This window comes from Mustela nigripes, chromosome 2, assembly GCF_022355385.1.
Source record: "Mustela nigripes isolate SB6536 chromosome 2, MUSNIG.SB6536, whole genome shotgun sequence".
NCBI classification, from domain to species: Eukaryota; Metazoa; Chordata; class Mammalia; order Carnivora; family Mustelidae; genus Mustela; species Mustela nigripes.
Genome location: NC_081558.1, coordinates 179658052 through 179674486, shown reverse-complemented (window position 1 = coordinate 179674486; position 16435 = coordinate 179658052). Strand labels below are relative to the sequence as shown.

Sequence of the window (16435 nt, the reverse complement as noted above, 5' to 3'; positions counted from 1 at the left end):
TTGAAGTGTATTTTATACTTGCTGACTTCACTTTTTCTCACAATCACTTGCTCTTTACGCCAAAGGATTCTGAACTTCCACACTGCACTAATGAAATCACAATTCACCAATGATAATCACAAAATGGCCTTTTTCTCTGACCCAGACTTTTCATTCACTATGCATGATATTCACAATTTTGACTACCCACATTTGACATTCTCTTTCCTTCTGACTTTCCTATCACTTGAAGCAGAGCTCTTCAACATATTTATTTGTATTACTTATCTCAATTTTCTTTTAAGAAACTCAAATTTCACAGAAGGAAAAACTAAGAGAGGCTGGTAAAAGAAAGTGTAATGTTGAGGGCAAAATCCTCCCAGAAAGTCATAAAAAGAAAGGAATTTAAAACAAGCAACTTCCGGCTCTGCCTGTCTTAATCCTTATTTTCTTCTACGGAGGGTAAAGGAGTCAAGACAAAAAGGTGTTTATTGGGTTGTAAATAGTAGGAAATAGTTCTCTCAAGCAGGAAGACAAGGAAGTGTGAGTTACTATCTTTCTCCCCTATACCAAAAGATTGCGAACATTCAGTAACATGCTTTTGCTTTTTTTAGGTTTTTATTTAAATTTTAGTTAGTTAACATACCACGTGATATTAGTTTCAGGTGTAGAATTCAGTGATTCAAAATTAACATACAATACCTGGTACTCAGCACAAGGGCCCTCTCTACTCTCCATCACCTATTTCACCCATCCCCCTGCTGATGTCCCCTCTGGTAGCCATCAGTTTGCTTGCGTAACCTGCTTTTAAAAGTCACTACCTGGGGTGATTCTTGATTCACAACAATTTTTCCTATATTTGAAAATAGATCATGAATAACCAAAAGTGGGAACTTAGTGACTGTATGTATACTCTGAATATCTGGGGTTAGATGCTTGACCAAATTGGGCATAGTGATTTGGTATCCTCGAAATTCAAACTTCAGAAGGCAGAGACACAAAGGCTCCTGGGCATTTTATTTCTGTGTGTTAATAAATGTCAACACCTGGAGCAAAAAGTGTTCTTTCAACTCTTAATAGATGATGTAGTCCCTGCTCTTCTGATAAAGTATATTGTCCAATCCTTCAATTAGAAGTGCAATTTAACATTAAATACTGCATAATCTTACAGTGAGAATCTCCCTGATCCCTCCACAGAGAGATACAAAAACTTGGTAGGTTCAGGATATGATTTCTCCTTTGTTGTCCCTTAAAGACTCTGCAATGAAATTTTATTCACAAAATGTACCTGATCTGGAATTTGGAATTTCATTTCATTTGGAATTTCATGCCAAAGTCCAAATGAGGTACATTTTGTGAATAAAGTTCTATGAAAATTTTGGTAGGCAGACATCACAGAAAAAAAAATTTTTTTAAATGAACTTAAAAATGATTCTCAGAATTTTATTATAAAGTTCAATGCATTTGTTTTTTATCTCTCAACCACTTGTTTTCCTTATTATCAGGGCGCTGAGAATGGTTATATGTTCAGAGTTACTTTTTATTGTCTATCCTTTACAACACACCTGTGAGTTAGCAAAATATGATTATTCATACTGTACAGATGGTGGGACTAAGATATAATGCCATCTAAAAACTGAATAGCAGAGTAGGAACCAAAATTTATGATTCCCCAAACCTTTAGTTAGAGCAGTATTTCCAGTGATAGCCCTGCCCTCTCTTTAGTGTTTGTGAACAAAAGGCTGCATATAATTGCAATCTCTAACGAAATGCCAACTACTTTTTCAGGATGGATTTGGCTCTTTCACTTTAATGGAGATATATAGTGTACTGAAATATAGATAATGGTTATTAGAAGAATTCATGTATTTCTAATCTGGTATAGATGTTACGGTTTTCCAAACTTGGTCACAAACATAACATCAATTCATCTTTTTATCATCTTAGTTTTTTTTTTTTTTAATTTGTTATTTGTTTCCTTTAAAGACTGTGTCAAAACATAAGTTTTTAAAATTCCTACCTCATGTGATGTCTTGTTTAGGGTATGTTTATTAAAACAAGCATAATCTCTGGTGGGAAAAAAATATTTTATTGAAAATAGCATGGAGCTAAGCATTTAACATTAGGTGCCAGGTTTAGGAAATGCCAGCTTAGTTACCCAGAGAAAATCATATTTGGTGACAAGAATAAATATTCAGATTAAATTTATTTTACAATAGGAAAGAAAGGACACAGGGAGAAAAGTAATTTGGACATACATATTGTTCTCACTTACAAAAAACTACCCGCCAATATTAATAAAAAGATTATCTCCTCTCTAAAAATTAAGTACAGGAAGAAGAGATACTGACTTAACCTAGTACATGATTTTCCCAGGGGCCAGTTCTGGAGTAACTAGATTAATGAAACAGGATAATATCACAATTGATTTTTCATAATACCAAAATAAAAATAAATCTTTGCTGCATGCTCATCTGTATAATATCGAAATTAAGATCTCTTCCAGGGTTTTCAAAGTTTAGTTTACCATCCATGTCATTCAGACTTTTTTTCCATCAGTTAATGAAGCGCAGGGGCTAACCTCATTCATACAATTCCCATCTGTCATCGCCACAGTAGTGATGAAGCCCAAAATGAAATTCCATTCTTCATTTAATTCCTGTAGCTTGATATTAGTCAGGTAATCAAGCACAACTCCTGGGGTCTTGTGTTTTCAGATGAGGAAACTAAGGTCAAGTGACTTGCCCTGGGTCACACAGCAAGACATCATAAGAACAGGGAAAAGATCCAGTAGCCTTGGTCTTTTTCAGACGTTACCAAGACCACTGAACCATACCACCTTCTCAGGTAATTGCCTTCTTTGATATCAAGTGGGTCACATTGTATTATCTCTTTTTTTTTCCTCTCTCTTTCAACAGAACACTGTGGGTTTTTTTTTTCTTTCTTTCTTTCTTTTCTTTCATCTTCTTCTTTTAAACGGGTATTTAGAAATGCTGTTCTCCGCTTAGTGTTTCTGGTAATTATCTTCAAGGAAACCAGAATACAAATTTAAAGTACTCATTAACATGCTGATTAGAAATTTCTCTCAAAGACTCAAAAGGCTGGAAGAGACCCCCAGAGATCATCTGATCCAGCCCCTGACTTCAGGCATGTTTCACCTAAACAGTCTCCAGCAGATGGAAAACTATATTTATGACCCCCAAGGAAGAGTCTCCAACCTCCTTTGGTAACACAACCTAATGCTTAGGTCTGCTTTACTGTGTAATGGATTATGGGCAAATGTAGAAAGATAAAATGACCTCTCTTATAATGTCAGATATTACTAAGTGATTGAGATGAACCATAACTTATATTTGCACTATATAATGTAACTGACCAACATTTCTATTTTGGAAATGTCTAGTTTGTCATCACACATTCTCTTGACATAAAACCTGTTGTAATTTATTTTTCAGTGTGAAAACATATCCTAAAGTATGTTGAATCTTTGTAATTTGGGGTTAAAATGTCTGCCCTTAGTATTTTTGTGCTTTTAGTTTCTGCAATGCAGATGTAGAATATACACCTTGCAGAAATGCTAGTTCTTTCTTTCAATCCTTACTCCATCACCCCAAATAAGATGAGCTTGGGCCAGGTTTGAGAAAACTGTGAGAAGAATGGTCTCTCATGGCTTAGAAATTAAATGGTGATCTGGGTACATGTGTACATCCTGACTCGTTTGTGGAATTGCTTTCATCACTTTCTCATTTTCTTAGCAGATTATGGATAAAAATCTTCAAAAAAATCATCAAAAAAATCCCATCTCCAAAATCCCAATCCCATTTCTGCATCATTCCTTTTAGGGACAGATCTCTCCTCTGCCCATTTATGCTTCTGACTTAGAATAATTTTGTCTTCATTAAAATTAGATTTTTTTTATCAAAATATTAATGAGTACTCTCCTGAATCTCCACATTGAATGGCAGAAATTACTTGTTCAAAGAAAACAATTCCTAGGTCAAATGTACCTAAGAGAATTAGAAGTGTATCCAAAGGTCTGTCCCCTCATATCTACACAACCAGCTTCAATGAACTGCATGAATTATATCCTCAGCACTGAAGGTGGTGGGAACATCCTGTCATTTCTTCATAAGTTAAGATGTTTAAATGTATTGACAAGGACTGCAGATTTCTCAGACTGCCTCCCAGATCCTATCTCTTCTTGTGTATTCTCTGCTTTCTTATTAAAACAGATCTGTGAGACAGGACAAGCATTGGTTTGAGAATTGTGTCATCTGAGTTTCTAGCTGTAAATCTTTCACTGGCCAACAGATTCAGCAATTTTTTGCTGTGGATCCCTGATACTGCAAAATAAAGAGCTTATAATAGATAAACCATAAGATCCATTTTATCTCTAAAATTTTAGCATAAGTGAATGAACACATGAAGAAATTAATGACTGAATAAAGTTATTGAGCATTTTGATCTAGATTACCTAGTTTGTCTTCAATAAAATTGAGCCATTTAAGTATGCATTTTTGAAATATATTTCACTGTAACCTAAAATTTTGATTGAATATCGTTCATTCAATAGAACAGATATTTATTGGACCCTTATGTGCTAGATATATGCGAAGGATTAAAAAAAGCAGTCCATTATTTAAACTTTAAATATGTTGGTGGTTAATACCATGAATGCAGCTCGAGTCCAAAATTAAATATCAATTAAATAAAAGTTTGATTAAATACTAATGTAATATATCCCTAGGGCAGAGAATTTAGAACAAAGTATTAAACCAAGTCTGTTTCAATGAAAAATTTCATGTCAGTTCTGTCCAAATATCTTTTACTCCCTTTTCTAGAAATCTGTTAGGGCTGATATGAGAAGGAATCAAAAATACTCCTGCCAAATGAAGGCCAGATAGATGACCATTTTGCACACATCTAACCATGGCACAGTAATAGCAAAGAATAGCATATTCATATCAGTAAGGTCAACAGTGCTCTTTAAAGTCCTATGGGAGGTGTTAGGTACCATTGAAAAACAGTCTATAACTAGAATAATCCAAAGAATGTTATGCAGAACCAATGATTCATACTGTTTTTGAAAATTAGTCTCACCTGTGGCAGGTAGAATGCTATCCCTTCATGGTATCCACATCCGAATGCCTGGAACTTGTGAAAATGTTATGTTAAATGGCAAAGAAAAATTGAAATTGCACACGGAGTTATGGTTGCTAATCAGCTGACTTTAAAATAAGGAGGCAATCTTGGAATATTTGGGAGACCCAATGCAATTACAAGTGACCTTAAATGAGAGACCTTAAATGAGTGACCTTAAAAGAGAGTCAGAGTCAGAGTCAGAGACAGATTTAAAAATGCGACACTCCTGGATTTGAAGATGGAGGAAGGGGCAAGGAGACAAAGAATTCAGTCAGCCTCTAAAAATTGGGAAGGCAGGAAGCAGATTTGCCGCTTGAGGTTCCAGAAGGAACATAGCCCTGATGAAACTTTGATTTCAGTTCAGTTAGATGATTTTGGACTCCTTGCTTCCATAACTATAAAATAATACATTTAAGCTGTTTTAAGCCACTAAGTTTGTGCTAATTTGTAAGAGCAAAAATAGCAAACTCATACAGCATCCTTCTGGTAGTAAAACAAAAGGTAGACATTCCATAGAGAGATCAGGAAAAATCAGCTTCTAAAAAGGCTCACTTAAAAACTTGAGCCTGTGCTAACTAATCTCCAAATTGTACTTGAGACTCTCTACATCTCCAGAGGCAACAACTATTGTCAAAAAAACTGGTATAATCGATAAAAGTCTGTTCTGATGTGACAGATCAACTTGGTATTGTTAACTACAAATTTAACCCTCTTACTACAAGTAACTTTGCTTGTAGGGTTGGTTGTCATCATCCAAAATAGGTTATTCTTAATTAGGTAGAGACCCTATCTTAACACTTTATATCTCTTTATACTGTACATAGAGTAGGCCATCACTAAAAATGACTATTGATTGTGTTATCTAAAGAATCTTATCAAAGTTAGTCTCAGAAGAGAGAAATCCCAAAACTAGGTGTAAAAACATTAACAAGAAGAGCCCAACAAACAATATCCAGGTCTTCGTTTATGAATGATTATCTTAAAATTTTATAATGTGTAATATTAAATTCTTAATTTTAATTTTATATTTTGAAATGGTGGCTTTGTAGCCTAAACTATAATTCTCACAATTACAGTAGAAGTGGAGAAGGCAAAGAAAGCAGTCCTCCTATTGAACCAAGTCATCTCTAGGAGTCTGAACATTATATACAATCAAGTGTTATTTATCATTACTATATTATCTATCAGTAAGTTCAGACTTCTGCACTTTGGACATTCTTATATTTCTTTGTGTCAAAAATGTCTAAAATTATTTTCAAAATTGTTTTAATGTTTCATCTCCTCTTAGGCATCTTTGAACTGGATCACCTCCTTGAACGTTAAGAGAAACAAATGTAAAAGGAGATATACATTTAACCTAGTTTTTAAATGAAGATACATTTCTTAATTTAATACATTAATTATATAGTCCAGCTATCTGAAATATTTCCAAATATTTTTGGAAATTTACAGTTATAAATTTACAGTTACAAATTCAATTAATTACATACTTTTGTTTGTAGCCCCAAGTTTTTATAGCCACATATTTTTCCTTGTCACCTAATTCTATTTTTTAAAGATTTTTAAATTATTTATCAGTAAGAGAGAGAGTGTACAGGCAGAAGCAGTGGCAGCGGTAGGCAGAGGGAGAAGCAGGCTTCCCACTGAGCAGGGAATCCAACACAGGACTGATCTAGGACCCTGGGGTCATGACCTGAGCCAAAGGCAAACACTTAACTGACTGAGCCATGCAGGTGTCCCCCTTGTCATCTAATTCTTAATGTCCCTTATTAATATTTTTATTAGATTTCTAAATTCTTTAAAACAAAATTCCTATCTACTTCATTTTTACATCCCTCTGAGTTACCAACAAGCATCACCTATTTTATATAGCAACCATTCTATAAGTGTTAACAAGACTGAACAATACCAAGAAGAGAAGACTGCTTAAAATGTCGCTTGAAATGGGCCTTATTAAAAGGCCACCTTATTTGTACAGAAAACACAATGCCTTTGTTTTAGCAAATTATTTTACTAATTTACCACGACCTCACATCCAGAGCCTCTCTAAATTTCTATTCATTTGAAATAGAAAGTGAGATAGCTATTAAGGTTTATTTTATTGAAGATTCAAATCCATTACCCCTATATTGAAGTTCATTTCTATTTTGTGTGGTAGTAGTTCTGCACTCTAGAGTCCTTATTGGATTGAAGAGCAAATATATACATATGTTCTGTTGTGCCAGGGGGCACAAATTCTGTCTTGATTTACTCATGTGCAACTACTATTAACACCGTGAGGAATTCAGGGCAAAGTTTATTTTATTTTTCAAAAAGGATCATGTTGTTACATATTCCAAATAACACATGAACTCTCTTAGACTATAAAACCAATGATGTGCAGCCACACGCATTTAGGTTACTCATTTAGCTTTTTCATCGACTAAATGTCTGACTAGTCTGACTTGTTCTTTATGGCATATATTTTTAAAAGCAAGATTTGACAAAGAGAGAAATGAGGTGAATTTCTGGAACTAGAAAGCATGGATTCAGAAATTACAGGAAAAAAATTCCACATTTTAACATTAAAACATAGTGAACACGCTGAAACATGAGACAATGGTGCACACATTACTTGGCTTTAAATGCACAAAAATTATCCATCTGTGTGAGCTAATCTCGTTTGAGTGTTTTCTTTAGTCAAGTAAAGTAAGTGCTGCCTAGCTGCTCTGAATTTGGAGAGGTTGCGGGGGTTGGGGGAGGGAATCCACGAAGAGATATTGAACACTGAGAAGAGAGGGGAGCCAGGTGGGGAGGTAACAGGGCATCCTTCAGGTAGCTGACCCTTCTCTGAAATCAAACCTTGTATGCCTCTGTTGAGTGACCATTGGAAGTAGCAACCTTAGTCCACATTCTTGGCTGTCCTGCCCCCTGAGCACATACAACCTGTCTAGTTACAGTCGCAATGGAATTGACAAACAGACCCTATGTGGGGCTATGAAGTATAAACATACTAAAAGAGTTTGTCCTCACATATTCTGACTCAATTTCATACTGGCTATAGGACTTTGAAAAGCCATTTCATTTCTCTGTTGTCTTTTTTTTTTTACTTTTTGTAAGAAATGAGAGATTTTAAAATTTTGCCAGTGACTCTTTCTGTCCTATGCAATGTTTCTAAACTTTTTATTGCTATGTAAGTTGACATGTTAGTCGTAATTTTGTTTATAAAGTCATACTTTGTACCAGCATTATTCAAAATATATTTTTTAAAGATTTTATTTATTTATTTGACAGAAAGATCACAAGTAGGCAGAGTGGCAGGCAGAGAGTGGGGGAAGCAGGCTCCCCTCCGAGAAGAGAGCCTGATGTGGGGCTCAATCCCAGGACCCCGAGATCATAACCTGAGCCGAAGGCAGAGGCTTAACCCACTGAGCCACCCAGGCACCCTGATACTAGCATTATTAAATGTAAACCAAAATATAAGATAGCAAATAGAATAGCGAAATATCTTACAGTATGTCCAAATAACAGGAAATACAAAAGGGGATATCCACACAAAATCCTTACCTAGAGCTAGACAAAATTATTTATTGTTTTGAACCGGGCTCTCTAGATCTATATTGTTTATAGAGATGGATAACGTTGGATGCCCATATATAGGAAGGCTTGAAATTGAGTATGTCAAGTCAATACAAATATACTAGATATATATGTATATCTCTATCTATATATCTCTCTATATTTCTATTATATATATTTTTTAATGGGGAAATGACATATATGTAATATGTAACATATATGTAATATATAACATATATTATATATTTGTCATTTTCCCATTAAAAATATTACAAGAGATATACAAAGATGTTACTGCATTGTTATATTTAAAAAATATATGTATCTTACAATAGGGAAACGATTGAAGAGTATGACAACACATCCTTTCTGAACCCAAGGAGCTTAGGAGCTAATGCCAGGAAGAAAAAAAACAATACAAATAAGCCTGTAATGAATCTTCCTAAGATAATGAAAACCAAGGGGCACTTGGGTGCCCCTTAACAGTCAGTTAAGCTCCAGAATCTTGATTTCGGCTCAGGTCATGATCTCAGGGTTGTGAAATGGGGCCCCACGTTGGGCTCACATGCTAGGCACGGAGCTACTTAAGATTCTCTCTCCTTCTCCCTCCCTCCCCTGGCCCCCTCCCTTTCAAATAAATTAATAAATAGATAAATAAATAAATATAATGAAAAACAATGTTACACATACAAGTCAACTCCCATAAAAATAATAGAATAAAGGACAAGAAAAACAGATTTTTTTTTTTTAATTAAGGAGAAGGAAACAGACTAATGAAGAGGAGTAGCTGATAGAGTGAATGTATCTAGGATTGAGTGAATTTCAAAGTAGAGAGATTACTCTTGAGGAAACATGGAAAGGTAAGCTGGAAACAATACCAAGATAGGTAATTAGGTAATACCTTGTTAGTGCTTATTATGTGTCAGGTCTAATCTGGGCATTTTGTATATATTAACTTATTTAATTCTGTCAACAGCTGTATATGAAGGAGATTTTATATGGATGAAATGGACATGGAGAGGTTCAGTGACTTGCCCCAAGTCTAATTAGCTGAAAAGTGGCAGAGTTGATTATAGACCCACGTAGTCTGTGTCCAGAGTCAGCACTCTCAGCCTTGACATTGTACACATCAAGAGCCAACAGAGTAGAAAAGGGCATCCATTCAAATTTTAACCTAAGATAGTAAAACCAAATGAATGGTAAATAACAAGTTTTCAAAGAAGAGGAAACTATGTTATGAAATACTCTAGAAAACAATTTTAAACGGATTATTAAATTATATTTTATTAATACCTGAAAAAGAAACCATTGATCATATGGAGTATTTTTTCCTTAGGCATGAGTTATGCCAAACACAACTCATCTCTTTTATCTTTATGGTTGCTATAGCTGATAAAGTGTGAATAAAACATAGCATGAGTTACCTTAATTTTCACAGAAATGTCTGTCTTATTAAAAATTACAAAAATCTTCAAAATGGTCTTAAAACTGAAATTTAAATAAAACCTTGATGACTTAGTAATTGATTGAGTAAACACAAAGATGAATAGATGTCTCTAGTGATGCACGAAATGTTTTGTTTTTAGCTTTTTAGGTTAAAATTATCCATCAATTAAATAGAGGATGGGGTTGGGACACCTGGGTGGCTCAGTGGGTTACACCTCTGCCTTTGGCTCAGGTCATGATCTCAGGGTCAAGGGATCGAGCCCTGCATGGGGCTCTCTGCTCAGCGGGGAGCATGCCTCCCCCCTCTCTCTCTCTGCCTGACTCTCTGCCTACTTGTGATCTCTGTCAAATAAATAAATGAAATCTTTAAGAAAAAAAGAAATAGAGGATGGGGAGGACTAAGCAGGAATTTGTATTTCTTAAAAAATGCCAAAGTTTTACTTGACTAAAAAAGTTTGATATGATTCCAAGAATGCTAATGCACTTGAAGGGAGTGCTGTCAGAAATACAGTATACGGAACAAGGGCAGGAATGGATAGTATAATTCTAAGATCGCATCTAAATAGTTATGTTCCACCGGAGTGACACATAATGAAAGCAAATAATTAGGAGGGCAACATGGACGGTAAAAATTTGGACATTTATGAATAAACAACAGAAGTTTAGTCTGTAGAACAGGGGGGTGTGTGTGTGTGTGTGTGTATGTGCACATGCACACATGTGCGTGAGCTCCAGACCTAAGTATTGGGAATACATTGATCTTTTTTGAGGAACAGAACAGCATGATTTGATCCATATTTTAACCGTATTTTAACAGGACCACTCTGCTACTGATAAAGGATAGTTGGAAGAAAGGGAGGTAGGGGCAAGGGGCTCCCCCTGCCCTAAGAGGAAATCAGTCTTAAAAGGATTTTACACCACCTGGTAAGGAGCCCTCCACCCTTCCCCGAATGATAGGTAGATGACAAAAACCCAATTGAATGAGAGCATAGGGAGGATTAATCAAACTAAAACAGTTCTCCAATAATTGCATAAAACCCCCTAGATTTAGAAACTCTAGTGGCAACCCCTTGGGTCCCTTACCTCTTTGGGAGCTTTGTATTACCACTCAGTCAACCTTGTTTTACTCTAAGTAAACCTTGCTTCGCTGCCCGGTACTCTATCTTGTCTACTTCTTCATTCTTCAAAGTGGCGTGGCCAGGAACCACAGGCACAGAAAGAAGGAAAAGAAATCCTGCAATATTATATTGAGACAAAAGTGGAATGAGGTCAGGACAGATGCAAGGAAATAACATAGCTGATGATCCAGATGAGAGATATATGTTACCTGAATCAGGATGGTTCCAAATGATGAAATACTATATCTTTTTGGCTTTATAATAACTTTAAAGGTGAAGCCAACAGGATTTGGTAGTATTATCTGTAGGGTGTAAAACACAATACACCAAGGTATTTGGCTTGAACTCTATGTTAGCCAAATAAATTTTAGATTTTAAAGAAACCTTAGAAACTTTCTCATCAAGCCTTTGATTCCTTTAAGAATGCTGTCTACAACAACCTGCTCCTCTTCGAACAGTTCCTTGACAAGGAACTTAATAACTCAGGCAGCACTCATCCCATTGTAGAATAGCTCTTTTTTTCTTTTTTCTTTTTTCTTTTTTTTTTTTTTAAAGATTTTATTTATTTATTTGAAAGAGAGAGAGATCACAAGTAGGCAGAGAGGCAGGCAGAGGGAGAGGGAGAGAGGTGAGCATGACCTGAACCGAAGGCAGAGGCTTAACCCATTGAGCCACCCAGGTGCCCCAGAATAGCTCTTTTTCTTACAATGAGCCAAAACCTGCTTCTCTGTGATAGACAAGTGTGATATTGTAGTTTATAAAAGGAAATAAATATTTGATCTTTGTCCTGTTTGGCACGCAACTCCTAAAGCCCTTGGAATTTTCTAAGTGACGATATCCATGACAAATCCTCTTCAAACACACTTGACTTTATGTTGACTTTATGGGGTCAATTTTAGTAAACATTTAAGGATGGGGGCGGGTCACTAAGGGAACCAATAATGTGATTAGAGGACTGGAAATTTCAGTCCCATCTCTGCAACCTCTGGGGAGTAGAGAGGGGTTCGAGATGGAATTGAGTCACCACTGGCTGGTGATTTAATCAGTCATGCAATGTTACAAAGCGTCTGTGAAAACCCAATAGGACAGGGTTGAGGGTAATTCCAGGTTGGTGAAATCATATGCCTCTATATGATACTGTGCTGGGGCTTCTAACTCCAAAGGAACAAAAACTCCTGCATTCAGAAACTTGCCCTGAGTATCTCTTCTTCTGGCTGTTGATTTGTATCCTTTATATATTTTGCAATAAACCAGCAATCTATTGAATAAACAGGGCTCCGGAGTTCTGTGAGCCCATCTAACAAATTATTCAAACCTATGGCGGGGGTTGGAGGGAAGGGTATGGGATTTTCTGATTGTTAGCTAGTTATTCAGAAGCACAAGTAACAACCTGGATTTGTGATTGACATCTGAAGCGGGGGCAGTCCATAAGACTGAAACTTTAACCTGTGGAATCTCCAAGAAGAGAGTGTCAGAATGGAGTTGAATCATAGAACACCTAGCTGGTGTCTGAGACTTGCTTGATGTCGGGGGAAAAAATACACACATATTGGAATTGGTGTCAGAATTGTGGCAAGTGAATGAGAAAAGATGAAAAACCTGGTAGAAAGGTGGGTAAGAGAAGAGTGGAAAGGAACCGGATTTGTTTCTTCACTGGTATGTCCCCTGTCTATAGCATGGAATGTAGCATTAGGTGTGTAATAAGTACTTTTTTTTTTTTTTTGCTATCTGAGCAATTTGTAAGAAGAGCATTGGGTCAAAATGATGTGACCATAGGTTATTAATTCATCATTTCTTAATGAGTGTATAAGAATACAACTGAAAGGTTTTCTCTACCCATCATGCTTATATAGGTGTTTTACTGATTCAGTGAGTTTGCTTGTGATGATGGTGCGGGTTTTTGTTTGTGTTTTGTTTCATTTATGGTGATGGTCTTAAAGGAATGAAAAATACCCATGTATTCTAGTTTTTGGTTCCATGGTGTCCTAAGTCTCAGCTTCTCAGCTATATTAAAGTATACATACCCTTTAAATTAGGAGTGAGATACAAAATATAAACGGGTACAGTTTGGTTGCCAACTAATCAGAGTGAATGCTGGCCAGTCCGGTGCATATCAGCTAATTTCCGCCTGCTTCAAACTATGGGAGAATCAAGCTATTAGAGTGCTGAGTTTAAATACTACATATTTTTATTTTGTCTTTATTGTAATGAACAAGCCCTGTCTTTAGCTCCTGCTGTGCACTTTTGGAGGGTCTTCCATATGGTTGCTGCTAAGTATTTTGGCATTTTCCCAACTGTTACAATTGGGTCAGTGGGGGGGATTGTATAGGAGTAATAAAACAAGGGTGACTGCTGCAGGGAGGAGTACGCTTACTACACACATAACAGCTTATTGCCTCTCATGCATTCAAGCACAGCTCAGTGCCATTCATTACAACAGGCAGCCAGGGTAAACCGCCTTTTGCCTCAGAGTTTTCGCCAGAAAGGCCAGCCTTACGCGCAGAGCCTACATGTTCTTGTTTACATTTTTTCCCCATTTCCGTACTTGTCCCGTAATATCTAGAATAATTTGAGGATGAATGAGACAATTATACTTTGCATTTTACCATGTCATTCTGAGAAAGTTCTCCTGAGCAGTCTCTTAGCTACATTCTAGCCACAACAGTAGGATTATCAGTGGCCCTGAGGACTTTGAGATGAGAAAAAAAATGGGGAAGCAAATTCTGACTCCCACAAACACTTAGAAATCTTTGAGACATGATTCATAAAGCCAGAGGTGACTAATAGTATTGACACTATTACTGGAGTGTTTTCCCTGGCAGAAATGCCATGAAACAAAGGCTACTACTATTTTTATCCTGTAGGAGACAAGTATTTCTTAAGGCTCTAACAGATTGCAAGGAAAAAAGTTCACAGCAGAATTAAGATTTTAAATAGCGAGATAATATATTAAACTGAGGTATGTGTGTACACACACACACAGAATGAAGTAAAACAATGAACTTAAGGTCTTGCTCCAAAGACTATGTTTTCCATATTTATGCTTATATTCACAAGTATTCTTTAAATAATTTATTATGCTTTTCCTTTAGGGGCTCCTCTCCCCACCTTAAGCACCAAGATCCAGCTATATAGCATTCTAATAGGTTCACAGTATACTCATGAATTTTTCCTGAACAATTACAAGAAATCGAAAATTTTTAAGAAACAGAATTGGAGACGTTTAAGCCAGGATACAAACATGGGGGGATTTTTTGTTGTTGTTTCCGACCAAGAATAGTAAATAGTGTTGCATTCAGAAAATTGTTCCCTATTCCTTCCGTTCCCCGCCATTCTCAAGCCTAGGAACAGGATTCCCAGAGACACACCGGGTGGTCGGCACCCTGGGCCCTGCCAGGCAGGTGAACGCCTCCGGACCCACAGGGGGCTACGCGGGTGAGCGCCCGGGAGATTGCTGACGAGTCAGGGCGGAAAAGAACGTGAACTTCGGAAACACCGCCAGGGCTCGGACCACAGCTCGGCAATCAACCAACCCCTGCACTTATGAAAGTACCGATACTGACAGCAACGGGATGGTTGTAAACCAACTGGTTCCGGGACGACCCACACTTGTCCTAAGACGCTGGAGACCCCCACTTCCAGCTTCCTCCAAGAAAGGAAGAGAGGGCTAACCAAGGCTCATCTCTGTTAGAATGCCCCCACGAACCCGCAGAGAGAAGCTTCCCGACACCGCCGACGGTCTTCCACGCTCTGCTGCCACCGCAAGCCCCTGCCGGACACGCCACGCCGCGACCCCGCACACTGGAAGAGCGGGCAACAGCTGAGGTAAGGGCAAAGGCAGCAGCTTCAGGCGCCGCAGTGCGCAGGCGCTTGCGCCTAATGCGCAGGCGCCGCCTAGAAGTGACTTCTCCAAAAAGTGTCTTAGTTCTCGGTCACCTGAGCCCGGGGCGACTCCGCTGCGGCAGGCTTCGCGGATACCCGCCTTCCGCAGGTCCTGTCTGGAGACCCCACCCTCTTCTTTTGCCCTTCGCTCCGCCACATCAAACCCTCTTAGGGCCTGTCCTTTCCCTCCTGTGCTTTCCCAGCCGGGGTCGGACCGGACCGGGCCGAGCCGGGCAGCCCAGACGCGGTCCCTGACCATGGCGTCTCTCTTCAAGAAGAAAACCGTGGATGGTGAGTTCAGGCCGGGCCAAAGGGGCCCTGCTCTGCGTTTCCCTGGCGTGTTTTGGGGGCTTCCGGCCACGGTTCTTTCAGCTGTCCCTGGGGGCGGGGCTGGATCAAGTGGCCCCACAGGTGACCGCCCTCGTGCGTCACTTCTCTGCTTCCCCATCTCTGCCGACTCGCCACACCTCATCCTCACCTGAATAATCTGGCTGCTTCTCTCTGTAACACACACACACACACACACCACCTTTTCGGCTCCCTTTCGCGCCCCCCCCCCCCCCCCCCCCCCTTTTCCCCCCCCCGCCCCCCCCCCCCCCCCCCCGTTTTTCCTTTAGCGAGACCTTGAGCATTTCGAGGAGTCAGGATGCTGCTGGCCCTTGAGTGTCATTAGACGGTGATTTGATGCATTTCTTGTTGGTTTCATCTGTTGGTTTGTTGCTTCTTCAGTTTGGAGCTGTATGACTTATACAGGCTTACAAACAGGAAAACTGTTCAGCTGGGGGAGGGGATAACAGGCTCCAGTTAGAAAATGAACCTGGGTCGGGGTCGACTTGCCCTTAAAGAGTATCCCATCAAGAGAGATGTGAAACAACTGCTTCTTTACTGACTCCAGGAGAAATATTAGAGAAACCAAAGGGAAGTGCCTTGAGTTTAGTTTTCATAATGTATTTTTCCTTCCCTGTGATTATCTTTTGCTGTCTCAAGTAAGATGTGGTATGTATTATCTGCATAGAAGTTTACATTTTTATATATTTGGCATGGTTTCAGGCATTTAGTTCAGTGTCATATTAAGGGGAAAAATGAATAGAGAAATCTACACATTGGTGTTTATGAGCAATTACTGTAATATGTATATGTAACACTGATTAATTACTCTTGATATATTCATTGACTGCCACCAGGAATCAAATTCATTCAAGTAACTTAAAAATTCTGTTTCCTATTACATGTTGAGTCTAGGTTGCTGTTGGTTCAACCAAAGAATCACTTCTTTGTAAGGATCTAACCCAGCCACAAAAGGAGCAGTG

At 38.1% G+C, this 16435-nt stretch overlaps 1 protein-coding gene and 1 long non-coding RNA gene across 3 annotated transcripts in view; one reads left to right on the top strand and one right to left on the bottom strand.

Moving 5' to 3' along the window:
* Positions 1–2166: 2166 nt before the first annotated feature.
* Positions 2167–15068, bottom strand: LOC132012299 (uncharacterized). The gene is made up of 4 exons (XR_009402580.1): positions 14950–15068; positions 11209–11359; positions 5080–5133; positions 2167–3003 (listed from the first exon to the last, which is right to left on the bottom strand). It is a non-coding gene; the product is annotated as an uncharacterized LOC132012299 (long non-coding RNA).
* Positions 15069–15074: 6 nt separating this feature from the next.
* Positions 15075–16435, top strand: part of CHMP2B (charged multivesicular body protein 2B) — a 28700-nt gene continuing 27339 nt past the window's right edge. For both annotated transcript variants that reach the window (XM_059392137.1, XM_059392136.1), the window contains exon 1: positions 15075–15416. In XM_059392137.1, coding sequence (XP_059248120.1) covers positions 15414–15416 — 3 coding nt within the window. In that variant the 5' untranslated portion in view covers positions 15075–15413. The remainder of the gene's footprint in view (positions 15417–16435) is intronic.